Source organism: Solea senegalensis, linkage group LG3, assembly GCF_019176455.1.
Source record: "Solea senegalensis isolate Sse05_10M linkage group LG3, IFAPA_SoseM_1, whole genome shotgun sequence".
NCBI classification, from domain to species: Eukaryota; Metazoa; Chordata; class Actinopteri; order Pleuronectiformes; family Soleidae; genus Solea; species Solea senegalensis.
Window position 1 is genome coordinate 29,502,746 of NC_058023.1, and position 19,792 is coordinate 29,522,537.

Here is a 19,792-nt window from a genome sequence, read left to right on the forward strand (position 1 = left end):
CTGGTACTATTGTGGTCATGCTAAAAAAGCGAAAAGCTTGACGATGACAAGCTTTTTGGTGGTAATTTCAACTCAGACTTGAATTAATGTTGTCTTCTAATCTCCTGAATAGAAAGACAAGGATTCACAACAGTAGATTTATGGTCAACAGTAGGTTTGGTCAGGTTGTGTTTGGTATCAGACAACTTAAACTAACTTAAATGATTTTATGTGTAGACAGAACCAAAACAGATCTGCATTATGAGACACATGCACATCCTTTTTTTCCTTGTAGTTAAACATTTTACTTATCTTTTTATACGGTATAGCACGATGGATGTTGCTTAGAGACAGTGTTGTTTCACACACACACACACGCCAGTATTGGTGAAAATGAACAAAAGTGTGACCTTTACCTATTATTCCCACCCTCCTTTCCTCTCCCCGTCACGTTCTGTGTTACTTTCCCTTGCCTTCGCTCTCTTCATCGCCAGTGTCGCTGGTCTTTGGGGTTTACGCTAACAATAGGTATTAAACTAGTTCAGAGCTCCATTGAGGAGACAGCACCAGGATGGTTTTATATTAGAAAGGCTTTAGCCTCAGGAGAGACCAGAGGGCTGCAAGTGCTTTTAAGTGAGTGAGTGGCATAGCAGCAGTTGGTGCATGCCAATGTAAATGAACACAGTTGTTCGCAGCAGACATCTTAATGTCGAGAGAGACCGTCCAACACTGAATTTATCCACCACCAGTCAAGTATCATTTTTATTTAATTGTATTAAGGGTCTTATTTTCAAGAGACATTTAAGCCTATTCAAAACATGTGGGGAAAAAAACAATTTCTTGATTTATAAGAGAATGTTCCTGCTTTCAAAATGGACATCTCATTTTAACCCAGGAGATGTTGAGACTGATCCTGGTACCGCGCAGGTGTAACAACAAATGTTTGAGGTGACATTGAGGAGAGAGCAGCTCAATCCCACAGGCAGACAAAGACTGACAGAAGCAATAAAAGGCAACGTATCACTTCATATCAGTCTCTCCCCCATGCCTCCCCACTTTCACAGCCTCTTCCTACCTGTCCCCTTTATACGTACTGTATCTCCCCTGGTACAGCCATCTCTCTATTCCCCTGTTCCTACTTATTTTTGTCTCTTTTGCTTTAATCCCTAACTGACACTTAATATAACTCCTGTCATTCCTCTACAACAGTCTCTCCATATTCTCGATATTCATTCTTATGTTGTAACACATTATTACACTTACATTTGTCATCTCCTTGTAGCTTTATAAACAAAGTTATATTTTATTTTTATTGTTATTTTTTTTACACATTTACCCACCCACAAAAAAACCTTTGGAGCAAGTAGGACTAAATGGTAAAATGTTAGTGTTGACATGAGAGCTCTCAGCATCAATCTAATCCATCTTACAGACCAAAGACGGAAATCAGTATTGTTTATTTTTCTTTTCTTTAAATCTCCATGGACTACAAAATCACAAAAGGCTTGTGTTAAGATTTAATTCACGCAGCGTTTAAATATCCTTCAGCTTAGAAGTTGGAATCCATCCTAAGAGCTGGTGCAGAGGTTGCTTCCCAGGCTCCCTAACCAGTAAATATTGCAAGTGTGGCAGCTTAATGTGTAATTAGTTTAAGCATGCGGGACAACATTTGGGAGTAAGTTTGTGTGTGTGTGAGAAGGAGAGAGAGAGAAGGGGCTTGATGATGCTGACTTGAGATTACCGACATGCCAAAAGCATCTTTAAATTAGTATGTCTACTAGGAAAGCAGCTCTTGTGTATGTTCCTGGATGAACCTTGTAAGTTTGGATCGAGCAACACTTGTCCACAGCATCTTGACGTCAACACTGAGTGCAAACAATGTAATAAAAATAACAGTGAAAGGAAGATGTAATCAAGGAAGTAGCTCATTTTTCTTTTGTGATCGCTCATTCTGCTTCTTCTGTTTTCTTCTTCTTTTTGTCTTTTCTTCTACAACTGTCATCCCTGCCTCTGCTGCCCTCTGCCTCTCAGTGAGCATGCCAGCAAGTGAGAACGAATCCGTCAACACAGACAATGCCCCCGGGGGAGATGTGGAGGGTGAGACCTGCTGTACTCGGCTCGCGTAAGTACTCTTTACTCTACTCGTAAGTAGTCTTTCTCACTCACACACGCCCCTCTTTTTTCCCACTCTCTCAGTCACCTTTTGTCACTTCCAAAGTTGAACTTTATCCCGTATTAGCTCTCCAGTATGAACACTTACACGAGTGGCCCACTAATGTGACTTAATCAGACCTCTGTCGCATTAAGCTCACGGCGGTCCAGAGACTTTAATTCACTAGCCGTTAGAGAAGAGTTGAAAACAATAACTGGGGGATGATCATCATACCATTAATGAGTAGATTTTGATTGGGAGCGCTTGAATGAATGAATCTGAGAAGAGGAACTCGCAGGAAATACTGTATAAACGAAAGCGATGACAAAAGAAGTGCCTCTTGACTAGAAAAGCAGAAAGCCTACATTGAATAATAACTGATACCTCTTCTCTCCTTCTGTTTCTGCGCTCTCTATGTCATGTGTTTGCCAATGAAATGCTTTTCTCCTCCAAGAACCGCTCACTCACTCGCTCATTCACTCACTCACTCACTCACTCACTCACTCACTCACTTTTTTACATTATTCAAACGAGTGCATATGTTGCTTTCTTTCCTTCTTTATTTCTTTCTTTCTTAGACACAGGGCCACGTGGGAGCCGTGACCCCAGTGGGCCCACATCAGCACACACAAGCAAACACCTACATATAAATCTATTCATCACTTTAAACACTCAAGAATAGAAGTGAATTAAACAGAGAAAGTGGAAGGATAATACAGGCAATTTAGAGGTGAGATCATTCTGAATCAAAAACGCAGTGGAACATGAAGGCCAGGAGGCACGCGTAGATGACACACTGTTGTGTATCCGTACCTTCACCGTCCATCTGTTACCATGTCTTTTGTTATGTTGTTTGTTTGTCCACCGTCAGACCAAAGCAAGTAAAAATTCCACGCCCGACTATCCCGGACCTAATGAGTCGTAGACCGACCCCGCTCTAACTACAAATACGGGCCCTCATCCTTCCTGTGGGAGATGGCAACAAGTTAAGCTGGGAGCAATTGTTCCAGCTCTTATGGAGATAAGACTGGAGGCTTTCAGTGTTTGTCAGTTCTTTTTTACATCACTATGGAGACAGACCTCAGGGTCAGAGCTACTTCGGCATGCGTCGGCCTCATAATCGAGATGGACACGTGGAGAGAAAGAGACATGTGTACTGTCAGCCTCCATATCCAGCCAGTCAGTCATTCTATTCTTTAGCTCAGTCAGTCAATTACTCATTGCATTGCTTCAGTCAGTTACACAGTTACTTACAGCCCTGCATAGTACATGTTAATGTATGGTTTGGTTAAAGTGTGAGAGTCACAGGCTGGTAGTAGAATCTAATATCTGTAGTCAGGGATTTAGATGAACGTCAAATAATGTGAGATGAACACAACAAATCTAAATGTCCTCTTCTCTTCTCTTCTCTTCTCTTCTCTTCTCTTCTCTTCTCTTCTCTCAAATAAAATGTCTTCCATTATTTCTTGTCCTGAGTTCTTTATGTTTCACTTTTTCTTGCTGTTACAGTGGCGAACAATCAACAGACGTTAAATTAGGTGAATCAATTCTGTCTTTTTCACACCAGGGTTGATGGGAGTCTTTTGACTGGATGCCACTGTGTGTATGTTTACAAGGGGTGGTTTGTTCAAAAGAACAGTGCATGTTCCTAATGACATACGTTTGGTTACATTGCGCCAAAAAATCTGTCACAGTTGGGTGCGTTGATATAGACAGAGTGTTCTTTGATCATCTTACAGTCTCACAGTGACGGCCGACCACATCTCAGAGTCTAAAGTAACAAATGTTTACTGTGTGACACATGCTGATTATATCTGAGAAGTGCAGGAAATACCGGAGGCACACAGCTAAGCTGATCAAGGAACATATTTGTTAAGGCATTTGCGATAACGAGGGAAGCACTTCCCCTTTATCCCCCTCAAATTACCCCTTTCATGTTGTGTACCTGTCTATATGTGTGTTGTGTGTGTGTGTATAATCCATTTTGTTTTCTGTGTTCCAGAAATAGGATCTCCAAATCCAAGTTCAGGTTAGTAGATGTTGTTTACCATCGTCTTTCAACTCACCCCCCGCTATCGTCTCGACAGATGTGGCATTTGTGCGGTCACTAGATGTGTGCGTGTGTCTGTGTGCAGGTGTGTGTAGGAGACACAGACAGACAGTCGTGACAACCGAGAGCCTTGACGTATTGATGTGTTGCTTCTTCTTACTTAACATTTCGTCAGATGATTAGTGCCACTATTGTGTCAACGTGAGAAAGATGAAATAAGATCCCGCTAGCTAAGTTTAGCTGTGGAAACAGCAGGAAACACAGGTTACTCTGAAAAGGCAGGTCGTTCCAAGTGACGCATTGCATTTTACCGTCAGAATGCATGTCTGCTGGTTTCGTGTCGTGCATTGTGTCTTGTGTAACATTCAGTGTGTGCATCATGGCGCAAGCTGCTGTGTGCCTTAGCCGACAGAGCAGCTCTCACACATTCTGACAAAAAAAAAAGCTGGTGAAACATGAATTTTCGCAACCTCTAGACGGGCATCCGCCTCGATGGTGGACAAGGAATGTTCTGGGTTTGGCTTTATTTAGCTAATTTAATTAGGTGATAAATACGTTAAATGGCTGTGGTACAGTGATTTAGAGTGCAGTGTTAGAAAGACACTGGATGTTCTCTCCCGTTTTTTATCCACTTTGCTTCAAAGCAGGCTACTATTACCAAATTATTACCTCCTCATTAACTTTTAAGGTAATTTGGGACAAATTCACATAATTACATGTTGCCGTTCTCACACTGTAGTGGCTGGGGTCAATAACACCTGCATTTTTATGTATGGATAAATATTTAACAGTCCCAATAACAGACATATTGGCTTACTGGCTTTCTCCCTCAGCGTGTAGAAATAAAACAGACATAAAGAAACTTGATAAAGTTAGATACATTTTACAACTCACTGGTACAGGAGCATAGGTTAAAAAATGGTATCAATCACTAGACACACAGTTACCGATACTGTAGTTGGGATTGGGGGTTTGGGAGAGAAGTTTTAATTTTATCAGTACAGGGCAAGGGAGGAAAACAAAACAAATTGTTCAATATGTTCTGAAGAATGTTAATTTAGCCAAAATGAAACCCCTCCACTATTGAAGCAGCACTTTTTTCATTGAAGTTTGAATCACAATGTAACACATTTCACTTCAAATTTGCCCCTTCAATTGTTTTTTTTCCCCTTCTCTGAAATGGTGCATATCTCATTCTGCAACAAAGCTCCACATACTGGCTTCTCCTTGGTGTGAAACGTCTTTGAGGATGACTAACTCTGTTCCACAGCTCGGCTCTCAAACAACAGACAGCCACATACCGAGGGGTGATGTCATCACTACTGTGGAGACAAAACTAATTGAGCCTGTTTTTCCTTTCTTTCTCCTCTGCTGTTTGTTTTTCACTATCACTCTTATTTCCTCTCTTGGGTTCTCGCTCCTCCTCCTCCTCCTCCTCCATATTTCGCTTCTCCCTCATCTGCCTTATATCTCCATCCCCCTCTTTTCTTTTGTCCTTTCTCTGACCCCCCATATCTCTCTTTTCCCTCACCAACTCTCTTCACTGTTACATTTCCCTGTCTTTCTTTCTCACTCTCAATCTCACTTCTTTCCCTCTCAGTCGCTATTCTCGAAGGTGGAACAGGCTATGCAGAAGAAAGTGCCGTGCGGGAGTCAAATCGCAAGTTTTCTATTGGCTGGTCATATTCCTGGTGTTCCTCAACACTCTCACCATTGCCTCTGAATGTCGCCAGCAGCCTCAGTGGTTAACTGATGTACAAGGTGTGTACACACATGCTTAGACGTATACAGAAAAACATATTACTGTCTTGCAGCTCTGTTATTTTCTTTTTTTTACCACCTACACTTCCCTTCATTACTCCTCTCTTCCCTCTTCTACAGACATTGCAAATAAGGTGTTGTTAGCTCTCTTCACTGGTGAGATGCTGCTAAAGATGTACAGTCTCGGCCTACAGGTAGGCATCTAATTTGTCAATAGCATGTGACAAAATTGTTATTCGGGTAGAGACAGCTTCTCTACTCACGCCTTTCTTGTCTCTTCCCTTGCTCCCCACAGGCCTACTTTGTTTCGCTCTTTAACCGCTTTGACAGCTTCGTAGTATGTGGAGGAATCCTTGAGACCATTCTGGTGGAGACGAAGATCATGTCTCCTCTCGGCATCTCAGTGTTGCGTTGTGTGCGCTTGCTAAGGATCTTCAAAATAACCAGGTTAGTGAAGCCAGTGGTGATAGTGTTATTTACTGAATGTTACCTGTTGCAACACTGGAAGAATTTGCATTTGCGAGGGATAAATGTTTGTTAACTTTGTACATCCAGATCATAGTTTTAACTGAATTATCTTTCCCACAGATACTGGAACTCACTGTCCAACCTGGTGGCCTCCCTGCTAAACTCTGTCCGCTCCATCGCTTCCCTGTTGCTCCTGCTGTTCCTCTTCATCATCATCTTCTCTCTCCTGGGCATGCAGCTCTTTGGGGGGAAATTCAATTTTGACGAGACCAGACGCAGCACCTTTGACAACTTTCCTCAGTCTCTGCTCACAGTGTTCCAGGTAATGATGGCACAGTGTATATGTTCTTTTACTGTTTACTCCCATGTCTTTGTTGGAATTCAAATGTGTGTGTTAAAACTAATCTAAATGAATAAATAAGCACACACAGGTTTTTCTTGGTGCAGTCACTTGTATTTATGTCTCCACAGATCCTAACAGGAGAGGACTGGAACTCTGTCATGTATGATGGCATCATGGCATATGGTGGGCCGTCCTTCCCCGGCATGCTGGTCTGCATCTACTTCATCATCCTCTTCATCTGTGGAAACTGTATCCTGCCCCTGCATCAACAGAGGTCTTGATGAGAACGTGACACAGAAGCTTTCATCTAAAACATAGTGATGGGATGATAAGACTTGAAATAACAGAATAACAACATGATAAGTGTGATTTTAATTAAATATGATCCAGTCAATGGACAATAGAGGTTGATAACTATCCACATAACCTACCAGGATTGTTCACAGCCAGCCAAACTGGTCATCAGATGGGTCAGCAACATCCTTAACTTCAACGCTTTGAACAGATATCCTTCTGAATGTCTTCTTGGCCATTGCTGTGGACAATCTGGCAGACGCTGAGAGCCTGACATCTGCCCAGAAAGAAGAGGAAGAGGAGAAGGAGAGGAAAAAACTGGCCAGGTAAAGCAGAAAGAGAAACTGAGATTAGTAGAGATAGGCAGGAAAAAACATTTTAATTTTACCGTCTCAATGGTGATGTGAGACTATCAATCTTTCCCATTTGGTTTCGCCTGTCTAAACACTCCCTGCTTGATACAGCCCCCCACTAACAACATGACATTTTATAGAGAGCTTTTTCTTAGTTGTGTTGATTTAACAAAGGAAATACATTTGAAATGAAAGTCTTTTTTCTCTCTTTCTCTAGACTCGCGAGTCCAGAGAAGCGTCAGAACAACGAGAAGCCGCCTCTGGAGGAGCAGAAAAAAGAGAAGAAAGAGAAAATAGAGCTGAAGTCCATCACTTCGGACGGAGAGACCAACACCGCTACTAAAGTACATGCACGGCGACACCATTTTAAGACATTTTGAACAATCTAAGCACAGAGGGTATAGCCAAATCAACTTTGAATATTTTAACACACATAAAAAGGATCATCCTGCCAAGAGAATAATCCGCAGGGTTGTGCTAGTCTCTTAATTCATCATCTTGCCATGAACCATCTCCCATTCCCTTTAAAATGCCAGGTGTGCTACACCTTGACAGATTGTTATTATAATGGCAGATACACCTGGAAGTAATGGTAATGCCTCTCTACACCTCTCCATAATAACATTGTGCACCCACCTATGTAGTTGCATCTCATGCCCCGGAAATAACAGTGAATGAATTTTAGCAAATAGTGTGAGTGTATTTTGTTATTTTTGGGAAATGTGTAAATGATGAAAACATACAATCTTCTCCCTCTTCAGATCAACATGGATGACTACTGTGGAGATGAGAGTGAGGAGAAGAATCCATATCCTGCAAATGATTACATAGGTAACACTGCACGTGTGTGTGTGTGTGTGTGTGTACTGTGAAAGAATGATAAATGTGTGAATGGGAAAATAGAAACTGAAAACTTCATTTATCATCACTTTTTACTGTCCCATTTCCTTTATTTGCTCTCTGTTCTGTCCTGTTCATCTTGTCTATCAGGAGATGATGATGAGGAAGAGCCAGAGATGCCGGTGGGCCCGAGACCGCGGCCACTCTCTGATATTCAACTTAAGGAGAAAGCTGTTCCCATGCCAGAGGCCCGTGCTTTCTTCGTCTTCAGCCACACCAACAAGTAAGGAAACATTATCCTGCTTTTCACTTTTTGCTTGTCTGTTTATCCTTGTCTTTTATCATTATTAAATTGTTAACATATCCTGTCTCTTTCTCTCTCTCGCTCTTTTTTTGTTTTCTAGATTCCGGGTTCTGTGCCATAAAATCGTCAACCACAACATCTTCACCAACCTCATCCTCTTATTCATCCTGCTCAGCAGCATCAGTCTGGCAGCAGAGGACCCTGTCCAGAATGACTCTTCTAGAAACCAGGTAACAAAGAGCACAGAAACACACATTAAATATAGTATACACGCATACAGCTTGAGGCTGGTTATACATTAAGAGGCAGACAGAAGGAAACACCTATAACATGAGTAACTTCTCTACTACATTAATGTGACAGCAAAGTATGAGGAGGAAACAAATTATTGTTGGTAACCATTATAGATGCAAGAATGTTTATTAATGTGTACAATATAAACGTAATGTAAAGAAATGTAATCTATTAGTTTGCATGCAGCAACGGAGCCTTAAGCCAATCTCAACTGTGTGCATTCATGAAACTTGTGTCTGGACTGTAGTTTTAAAAATGAAATATCACTATATCGTTTATATTATTGATGTTGCTCAGTGCGTAAGGCTGTATTATGAAGTGCATTCTTATGCCCTGGGAGTGATGTGTTTTGTGTCCGTGCATTATTCCCTCTCTCGTGAGCAATGCAAATCCCTCAGGAGCTAATAACGACTGTTTTATTGTATTTTCCACAGCTTTCTCACAGGCCACATTATATATATTATCAGTCTACACAATTAACCTTCATATTAAACCCTAATGACATAATTGATCAAGATATTTAAGGTTCTGTTCTGTTTTCGCAGTCTATTTTTAATCCAATATCGAATACATCATCCTTTTGCCCCCTAAATTCAGCGTCATTGTTTCAGCAATCATACAGGACCAAGCCACAACTGACCATAGGTTCATATGCTATTGTGTTGTACTGAATAGTCTCGCAGAATCATGCACTTTGTTTTCAGATCTTGGGCTATGCAGATCACGTCTTCACTGGACTCTTCACTATAGAGATCATTCTTAAGGTAATGCTTGCCATTTATTAGGGAGATTAATGGCCTGCCTGACCTCTTTGTGTGCTACACTTTGCATTGACCGGCGTCTCATGTGGTCTCAGCTTTTAAATATCGTCTGCATTGTGGGGAAATATCCTCAGAGGCAGCTTATACTCGGACATAGCGCCCTACTCACCTTGAACGTGAAGGCAGCTAAAACAAGAACTGTAATCCTGTAAGTGATCCATCATATAATATATTCTAAGATGTGTAACCTTGGTCTCTGCAGATGACAGCCTATGGAGCCTTCCTCCACAAAGGTTCATTCTGTAGAAACTATTTCAACATTCTGGACCTGGTGGTGGTCAGCGTGTCCCTCATCTCCTCTGTAATACAGTGAGTGCCTTGTAGTGCTTGTCACCTGCATGCCGTATGTAAATCAAAGTGTTCTGTACTTGCATTACTTGGCCACAGTCCTAAATGAAATTAGTGTAATTTAACCGTATGATGAAATGTACATTTGTGTTATTACACTTTAAAACCCCAGTCGGCCAAGTAGTGACTACTGCATGAGATGGTACAAAAACACATCAATCAAACTGTTAAGTGGTTAAGTGGGGGGAAATGTTTTCTTTTTTTTTGAATTCCCCCATTCTTCACACTTCTCACTGTTCTCTAACAACTTCACACTTCATTACTCCCAATCCATTCTTTCAATCCTTTGTGATGTTTATTAAAATGTTCTCTGCTTCCTGTAGCAAATAACTCCTTGCAATGCTTTGATATTTCTCATGTTTAATATGCTATACTACACTCTCTGTCTCTAATGCCTAATAGACTAGACTTCTCGAAGTAAGTCCACATTAGTCCATATTAATAACCCTGCTTAACAGACCTTCACCTTACATGTGTAAAACTGTCACACTTTTAATTTGTTATTATTATTTCTGTGGTCCTGGAGAGTTTAACCTTCTAAATGCAACAACAACAAAAAAGGAGAGGGAAAAAATGAAAGCAAGACCTTAATTTGAACGTCATTGCCCATTTCGCTTTAGTAGATTTATACTGTATGATAATAGATACGTTATGAACGTTCTTGTAATAGATTTATGCCAAAATATCTCTGTACAGACAGGAACATTGAACCATAAATTGTGCTTCTTTGGGTAAATTAGCCTAGATCATCAAATACTGTTGTCACTTTTCTTATCTAATGAATGGTAATAAATTACTTCTTTGGGGGCAGGTCAGATTTGACAGTCATAATTTGGGATTTACTGAACTCTCCTGGGCTGTAGAAATAACAGCTGAATGCTTCAATTCAGTGGCTTTTGCCTGTTAACAGTAGTAAATGAGTGGGATTTTTTTTTTAATGATTCACAGTCAAATTAAGTGTGATGATGATGCATTTGGTTGCTCCTTTGCAGACCTGCCCTGTGATGCAGTGTTACTATTATTACTGCTCACTAATCCAATGTCTATCCATCAACCCATCCATCTATTGCCTTGAGTTGTGTCTGGACTTTGGTTAAGAAGGCATAACATCAGCAAACATATGGCAACTAGTCGAAAACAATATCTGACAAGACATAATATCTAGTTTTGACGTGGAGTATTTGTGGTGCATGCATGAGAACGACAGAAAGTGTCGCTCAGTAAATACATGTTCACAACATACCAACATATCATCACAGCTGGTTTGACTGTGTCACAGATGAAATCCTGCTCCACTTGAACTACCTTTAACTGTCTTTAAACTTTACCTCCCTGTGTAAAAAGCTGTACAACTGACCTTTTTTTTTTCTGTTTAAAAGTCAACACGGCGTAATGTCACTCCCTTTTAGTCACTCCCTTTGCCATCTAAAAAGTCACTCCCTTAAATGAATACATTGACATTTTGAATATTTTTCCCCCCCCTGTTCATGTCATGCTTTGGGCAAAGGTTGTTGAATTTGTTCTCCCGCTAACTGAATGACCGACTCATCGGTATTTAATTAATAAAGCGTAATTTCTTTTTAAATGGTATGAAGTGGAAGGACCTGTGAGGGAGTAGGGTTGAGAAGGAGGGGTGAGGGAGCACTGTAGGGGGCGTGGTCATCATATACATGTAAATACACTGATATCAGTGTGTTTTGTAAAATTCCCAATTTTAGACAAAGATAATAATTTGGATTTCTTAATGTCATGTAAACACTAGTTAGTCCAACTATAATTGTATTGAATGTATTAGCCAGTGTTTGGCTAGAGAGGCAGTAAAATACACATATTTGTAACACACTATGCATAGTTCAAATACTTACATGTACAAACTCACAATTTGGACATGGATCAATAAACAACATTAGTAGAATCCCATAAACAATGGTTTTCATCTCAAAATATGGTTAAGGGGTTTTGTTATGCTTTAAATCAAAAACATTGTACTGGCAGGCTTCATTTTTATATATGTTCATCCTCCATAAACATCAGTTAAAAACAAAAAAAAAATGCGAGTTCAGATTGCCAAAGAACTAATGTTCAAGCTTTTTCCCCAAGTATTTATTGTAAAATCCAAAATGTCACAGTATTCATTTGATTCTTTTTAGTATGTACTAAACTTTTCTTTTGAAGCACTTTCTTGAAAAGGTCTTACTCTGATGGCTTAATAATGCTGAGTTTGCTTGTGAACTTCTTGTTTCTGTGTCTTTGTGTGACTGTGTGTGTGTGTGTGTGTGTGTGTGTGTGTGTGTGTTTGTCCGTGTGTCGTGTGTGTTATTATGCACCGATCAGCCACAATAACCCTGCTGCATGTGGCTGATGGGTGTATGTGTCGTACTATATATTACATTTATACTGTGTTCGTGAAAAGTCTACTGCGAACAGTTGATAGAGAAACCACGCTGTCTGTTCCTCCTCCTGAAGGTGATCCATGATGACAAGCTGATTTTATTATTAATGCCCCTTTCTACCAGTGGTTGTACAAAACCTTATTTACATAGATCATTTCTACTCATTACAACAGAACATGCTATCATAAAAAAACATTATTTAATTTAAAAAAGGTATGAGATGAATAGTATAGTAGTCAGTTTTTTCTTCATCATCATTTTTAATTTCTTAAAAACATACATTGAGGTGCTTTGATCTGCTCAGCCTGTGTTAAAAATCTCACATAATCTTAAAAACTCTTAAACTCTGTGTTGTTTCACTGTGTTAAATGTGTCTCCAATGTAATTTTGTCCAAAATGTGTGTATACTGTAGACTGGTTCAGGTCAGAGGTTTAATCCAATGTGTTTGCAGGTTGAGTGCCATTAACGTGGTGAAGATCCTGAGAGTTCTGCGAGTGCTCAGACCTCTACGGGCCATCAACAGAGCCAAGGGACTAAAGGTTGGTAACTGACATAAACATAAAGCTATAATAACGCATAAAACTTACTTCCTCTCAGACCAAACAGGGGAGAGACACACACATGCTCACTATCTTTTCTGGTGTGTTTTCCAGCATGTAGTGCAGTGTGTGTTTGTGGCTATTAGAACTATCGGCAACATCGTCATCGTCACCACGTTGCTCCAGTTCATGTTTGCTTGTATTGGAGTACAACTCTTTAAGGTAGGCTTAAACCAGGGCGCCTCCTCACAACCGTCTGCCTGAAAAATCCTTGTATAATATCATGATTATGTTGTGTTTTAGTACCAATAAAGAGCACTATATTTCAATGTCTGTCCATCAGGGCAAGTTCTTCACTTGCACCGACAGCTCTAAACAGACAGAGGCAGAGTGCAAGTAAGAGATTCCTCCTGCACACACTCTTTTTAATCCTCCTTGTATACAGTAGCTTAACCACTGGATGAAACAAAAATGGTGAATATGCGTTTGTTGACTGTCTCTATAGGGGCTCCTACATCATGTATAAGGACGGAGACGTGGGGAAGCCTGAAAGAGCCTCGAGAATCTGGGAAAACAGTGACTTCAACTTTGATGACGTCCTGCAAGGCATGATGGCTCTGTTTGCCGTGTCTACTTTTGAAGGCTGGCCAGGGTGTGTATCTATATGCAAACACAAAGTATATACACTGTACATATGTACAGGCCTAACACTACCACTAATTAAAGCATTTACCTTGAAGCAATTGAGATTTAAGAGCCTTTCTTCTCCTGCGCTTTAATCCTCTTTCTGTCACTCAATCAATTGCCTCTGTCTTCCTCTCTCTGTCTCTCACTCCCAGGTTACTGTACCGGGCCATAGATTCTCACGCTGAGGATGTTGGGCCCATCTACAACTACCGTGTGGTTATCTCCATCTTCTTCATCATCTACATTATCATCATTGCCTTCTTCATGATGAACATCTTCGTTGGTTTCGTCATCGTCACGTTCCAGGAGCAAGGAGAGCAAGAATATAAGAACTGCGAGCTGGACAAGAACCAGGTAATGTTTCATGTGTTAAGTTATGATTGAATCTGTGCGGTTTAATCCTAGTTTTTTGGGGTTTTTTGCATTTGTTTTGCAGCTAAATAATCTCAAAACACAGGTTTTCATGTTACATAAAGAAAGTCCTTTATGTGTATAATATGTTCGAAAATAGTAGCTGAAAACATGTGGACAAATAAATTATGGAGTTTGTTAAACAGGAAGTTTAATACATTAATATTGTGTACAAACACTGACTAACGGCAGCATTTGTGGATGTTGGAGTTGGCCAGTATGTGTGTGTCAGTCCATTTGAAGGAGAGGACAGAACTCAGGGTTGTTGATATCACAATTTTCTGAAGGGTGACAAAGTCAGAAGAGATTTTTTTTTTTCTTCACTTTTCTCCGGGACTTGAACATGAGTTCTAGGTTGAAAACTACTTTAGGAATCTAGCCAGGAGGGAGTTGCAGGGGTTGACACACAGGATGAGAGAAAAGAAGAAATGTGTCCATGTGCCTGCAGCTGCTTTCTTTGTGATCCACGTCTCATAGAAGGGTCGGAAACATAGAATGCCAAAAGACAAGTTCACTGCTTGTCCTCCATGTTGGTCTGAGAACAGCGATGGAGCGATGTGGAGTTGGGAAACCAAAACAACAATGTAAATATGTGCGCGTGTGTGTGTACCTGTGTGTGTGTGTCACACAGCGTCAGTGTGTGGAATACGCCCTGAAGGCTCGTCCATTGCGCCGCTACATCCCAAAGAACCCCTACCAGTACAAGGTGTGGTATGTGGTCAACTCCACCTACTTTGAGTACCTGATGTTCACACTCATCCTCCTAAACACCATCTGTCTGGCCATGCAGGTGAGTCTCACACACACACACACACTCACTGAGCCAAGCACAGACACACATCTGTGACATTATTGAGTTTTTTTGTGGGTCTTTGCAGCATCATGGGCAGACCAAAAATTTCAATGATGCCATGAACATCCTCAACATGCTCTTCACTGGACTCTTCACTGTGGAGATGATCCTGAAACTGATTGCCTTCAAGCCGAGGGTAGGTTCTCTACTGTAACACAGAGTGTGTGTGTTTTGTAATTCAGTAATGTCAAAAATATTTGATGAATACTCTTCCAGTTGCAACCAGTGAGAAGAAGATTTCTGCTATTGAATGGTATTTTTGTAGATGACATATTTACTGAAGTTGTCCTGTACAGTATAATTGTCCAAATCCCTTACCATGGATGGAGTTGATGACATGATGTGTTTTTTAATCTCACTGCTGCCATGTTTCTCTACTGTTCTTGCTCTGTACTCTGGGTTTATTGTTCCATCTTTTTAAACAGTAACAGGTGTGAATGTGAATGCTTCCCTCTTTTAGTAAGTGAAAATCAAAAAATGTATAATATAGTTTATTTTTACAATTGAATTGTTGTCTCTACTTCTGCATAGCATAGGTTCTAAATCAAAATGTGAATTTAGGAAGCAGGAATTTGTTGTTATTGAGGATTATTACAGATTATGTTATTCAAATGAGAACGATGATTTGCAATCACTGACTGCTAAGGGTAATTTGTTGATTCTGTTCTATTTTTACTGTTTTGAATCTAAAGCTGACTGACCTTTGTTTTTCCATTAAGCTTAATATCTTACTTCTTACTAAATTATGTCTGATGAAAAATATAATTTTAATGAATGAAAGATGGATATCTTGTTATAACTTTGGAGAGTAATTATCTCCACTGCCAGCCTGCGTTATATTAGGATACATGCCTTGCCGTATTTCAGGCATAAGTAGCCAAAATACTTTTATGGCTTGGGTATTGATTATCTGTTAGGTATGTAATGTTGTGTAATGTCTACATCAATTACTGGTACTTAAATCTGCCAGAATGCACTTCAGTCTTTATTACAGCATTGCAACATATTCCCAAGTCACATTGAACCGGACTAATTAATAATTAGCTTCTCATTTCCAAAACACTGGATATGTGAACAAGTCTAAGATTGTTTCAGATTGTGCTTTTGAGTGTGTTTTTTTAAATGTGTTCAACAGCCACCGCACACTGAGGACCAGCTTGTTAACAGTTTTGCTTTATAGGTACTGTATTACAGATGTGAACACCCCTGGAATTAGCTTCATTAACATTTTGGTGATTTGTGTTAATGTTTTGTACTTTTTTCCCCTCACAATCTCAGTTTCTGCAAACGGAGCAGCAACAGTTTCCTACAGTTTATTTCCTCCCCTTATTACCACGTTGTTTACATATGTTGAGTTTGTCCGATTTACTCAAACTGTACATCAGCATTTGTTTTACTAATGTATAACTGAATAATGAATTAATGCTCTGTTGCCTGCGTGAAACGATTACATAAAAACAACGCCATGCCAGTGGGCGCAGACGACTTGAGGCAGGAGTTTCTTCTGATGATAGAGGATAGAGGATTTGCAGAGCACAATTAAAGTTCAACACTCACATTTTATTACTGTGGACAGTTATGCTTTGTTTTCACTTTTGAGACATATGGTATTTTCTCTCATCTTGTAACAAACATGTAAAATATGATGAAGTCCACTGAGCTGCACTAAAGCAGTGGTCTCTCTGCACCTGTAAATAACACAATCTTTCATGCATTAGATATAACTTTGGTTATTTGGTGTACAGTGGTATCCATACTTACTTTACTTACTCAAGTACATACTCTGTGCCACTGCTGCTGATTATTTGTTTACAATAAGTTAAGTTAACAAAGTGGCCTTTCATTATTCACAACCACAGCATCACAGAATCACCAGTTAGGAGACTAAAAACACTAGCCTTAAGAGAGCAGGGAATTCAGCCACACTTGATGAATCAAGTGAACTGTGTTCATTAGAATTATAAATGTATTTATAAATAAAGCATTTCTGCGTCCACCGTATACTCTGAAACCTCATAACACCTTAATAAGGCTGCGACGTGGCAGCAGATGTTGTTTTCCTTCTAACCTACCTCTCCTACCCTCCTCCTCCTCCTTCTTCTCCTCCTGCTCACCTCATCCTGTGTAGGGATACTTTAGTGATCCCTGGAATGTGTTTGATTTCCTCATCGTAATTGGCAGCATAATAGACGTCATTCTCAGTGAGATTAACGTAAGTACGATGCCCACTTTCACTCTCCTTGTCTCTCCTCTCCCTTTCTCTGTCTTGAGCCTTCTTACTTCTCTATCTTTAGTTTCCCTTCAGCTCTTCTTTCCTTTGTGGCTATTCTGTGTTGTACTGTTTTTTTTTTTTTCCTCTTCTACTCCTCCCTCTCTTTACTCTTTTGTCCATCTTCTCTCTCCGTCCTTCCTCCCTTCTCCTTCTCTTTCTCCATCCTTAAATCCAAGATGGCTGCTGTCACTCAGGGGACATTGAGATTCCAGTACGAGTTTGCCAGGGCAGATGAGGCAGGGTTTAGCTGTGAACATAAAGGGTTTCTGTTTTGCATCATCCTTCCTTGCTCCTTACAGTCTCTCAAATGTTGGGTTCTTCTTTTTTTTGTGCTCAGGTTTGATTCCCTAACTAACCGAACTAACCAATCACAAATAGCCCTACACTACTTTGATTTGATTTCTTTTCCTCTTTTTAACTGCAGTAACAAAGTTTTTGTTGTTGTTATTGCTGTTGTTGTTGTTGTTGTTGTTGGGATTTTGTTGCAATTTGTTCTTTACTGTTGTCATTGTTGTTGACATTTTCCTCTCATGGACAAGCATGACCAACCGCTGCTGCTGCTCTTCCTCAGCTGTCCATCTCTTCCAGACTGCAACTTCTTTTCTTTTCCTTTTCCTCTTTTGCTGTTTAATTTGATTATTTCTCCTCCTACTAAAAAAAAACAAAAAACTCCAATGCTCATGATATAATGTTTTTTATCTTACTTTTCCTCTCTCTCCTTTAATTTTCATTCTTTCCATTTTTAAATGTCTTATTTTCTTTTCTTTTTTTCTGTTGTTTTTCTGTTCTGTCCACCCCCTACGCAGCATTATTTTGTTGATGCATGGAACACATTTGATGCCTTGATAGTTGTGGGTAGCATTGTTGACATAGCGATCACTGAGGTTAACGTAAGTAGTCCAACTCCCTTCCTGCCTGCCTGCTCTGCCATTCCCACACACACAAACAGACCGAGCACCGATACCCATCTTGCGTGCCTTCAAATGATTAGGAAACGTCAGCTGCACAACATTTGAACTTAAGAGATGGATGACTAAGTCTGAAAACAGCCAGATGTAGAGTGTGCGTATACAGTTTTGTGTGTACTTTGCAACATATGAAAAACCACGCTCTGGAGTTTATTTCCTCAACATCTGAACACTTTTTGACGTGATCGTTTATCATCATGTCCTCATATTTCATTAAATATAATTCAGAGCAGTGCAGCAAAACAACTTGTTTTCCATCTTGTACTCAATGTTCTCCCGGCTTCAAACCAAACTTTCTTCCCTTTGTTTACTCATGTTTAACTTTCTAATATTTGAAAATGCTCCGGATAGGTATTCATGCCTCGGTCTGCTGAGCATCAACAGCATCAAAAACTATTGCATTTGTATACAAAACCTCTTGCATTGTCTCAGCACTTGGTTTGTTTCCACATTTGTTCAGTTGTTGTTGTCTTTCTTTTTTTTTTAAATCTTTTATCACTGCCACATGGGATAGTGTCCATTCCCCCAGCATGATGGACACTGTATAGCATGACAGATGAAAATGTGCTATATCCAGGCTTGGAAACTAAGTATAATGGCATTGTTCCTCTATAAAAAATAATGTTAGATTTTACAGGGATGAAGATTTTTACACAGTATAGTATTTGACCCCAGGGTCACTAAGCTCTCAATATATAAATCACATGGAATACTTGAAATTCAAATGAGGAAAAATGCAATTTGCAGTTGCATTTTTTCCTCTCTCGTCCGATCGTAGCATGGTGCATACATAGGGGAATGATTGAATCCATATAAATGGATTGATGCGGGACCCAAGAAATTTATGTAAATGTATGTATGAGTTAATTTATTATCGATGTGGAGGCTCTATGGTCGACAGTGGGGCTGAATGAGAATGAAAATCCCAAATAAGAGTCAAATGTTGAGTGTCTTTCGTATTTACACTTCAGGTATAATTGGCGATTTATTCCAGTGATATTTAAAGTGCTTTTTGGCTGAAGAATAGTCAAAGTGATCGCACTACATAAAAAAACGTTCTTTATACTTTTATTGGGTGCGATCTTTAACTCCATCTTTCTTACCCAACTTCCTTCCACAAAATGCTGCATTGTATATTAACAAGCATCTTAGATAACCGACTGTAGCAGAGACTGAGTGGGTTGATGCTGTTTCCCATGAAGTTAACTTTGATATACTGTAAATCACCTTATATAAACAGAGATAGATGAGAAAATATCTTATTAGCTCAGCTGCTGGTTTCAGCCTCATTTTTAAACGTAGGAGATGAGAATGTCACAAAAGTTTTCTCTCTCCAAATGTCATCCAGAATGTCAAAACATTTATTTCTTAATCAGGTCACAATAGGCCAGCGTCTATTTGAAACCACGGACGTTAAAATGAAGTGTGGATTTAGCTGGAATCCACTCGCTGGTTTGGTTACAGGAAGATGAAGCAAGTAAAGGATCCACCAGTGTTTTCCACTGTGGTAGAATTTAACGCGTTTCACCTCACAAGGCACTGGTCAGACATACAAATAAGGGTAGTGTATCCCAAAGGGGTATTTCCTTGTTTTCATACTGTTAGAGGGGGAATTAATTGATCCCAATACGAGGCTGACACTGAAATAAACTTGGCTGTTA

At 39.9% G+C, this 19,792-nt stretch overlaps 1 protein-coding gene across 1 annotated transcript in view; it reads left to right on the plus strand.

Moving 5' to 3' along the window:
* The window catches only part of cacna1c (calcium channel, voltage-dependent, L type, alpha 1C subunit), a 147,532-nt gene that overhangs the window by 108,330 nt on the left and 19,410 nt on the right, over positions 1-19,792 (plus strand). Inside the window, exons 11-33 of the mRNA XM_044022299.1 lie at positions 2,011-2,101; positions 4,134-4,160; positions 5,782-5,942; positions 6,063-6,136; positions 6,238-6,389; positions 6,531-6,732; positions 6,882-7,002; positions 7,259-7,373; positions 7,618-7,744; positions 8,162-8,231; positions 8,391-8,523; positions 8,645-8,774; positions 9,543-9,602; positions 9,862-9,968; positions 12,853-12,940; positions 13,055-13,162; positions 13,284-13,336; positions 13,446-13,592; positions 13,780-13,981; positions 14,670-14,828; positions 14,917-15,027; positions 17,020-17,103; positions 17,970-18,053. Coding sequence (XP_043878234.1) covers positions 2,011-2,101; positions 4,134-4,160; positions 5,782-5,942; positions 6,063-6,136; positions 6,238-6,389; positions 6,531-6,732; positions 6,882-7,002; positions 7,259-7,373; positions 7,618-7,744; positions 8,162-8,231; positions 8,391-8,523; positions 8,645-8,774; positions 9,543-9,602; positions 9,862-9,968; positions 12,853-12,940; positions 13,055-13,162; positions 13,284-13,336; positions 13,446-13,592; positions 13,780-13,981; positions 14,670-14,828; positions 14,917-15,027; positions 17,020-17,103; positions 17,970-18,053 — 2,606 coding nt within the window. The remainder of the gene's footprint in view (positions 1-2,010; positions 2,102-4,133; positions 4,161-5,781; positions 5,943-6,062; positions 6,137-6,237; positions 6,390-6,530; positions 6,733-6,881; positions 7,003-7,258; positions 7,374-7,617; positions 7,745-8,161; positions 8,232-8,390; positions 8,524-8,644; positions 8,775-9,542; positions 9,603-9,861; positions 9,969-12,852; positions 12,941-13,054; positions 13,163-13,283; positions 13,337-13,445; positions 13,593-13,779; positions 13,982-14,669; positions 14,829-14,916; positions 15,028-17,019; positions 17,104-17,969; positions 18,054-19,792) is intronic.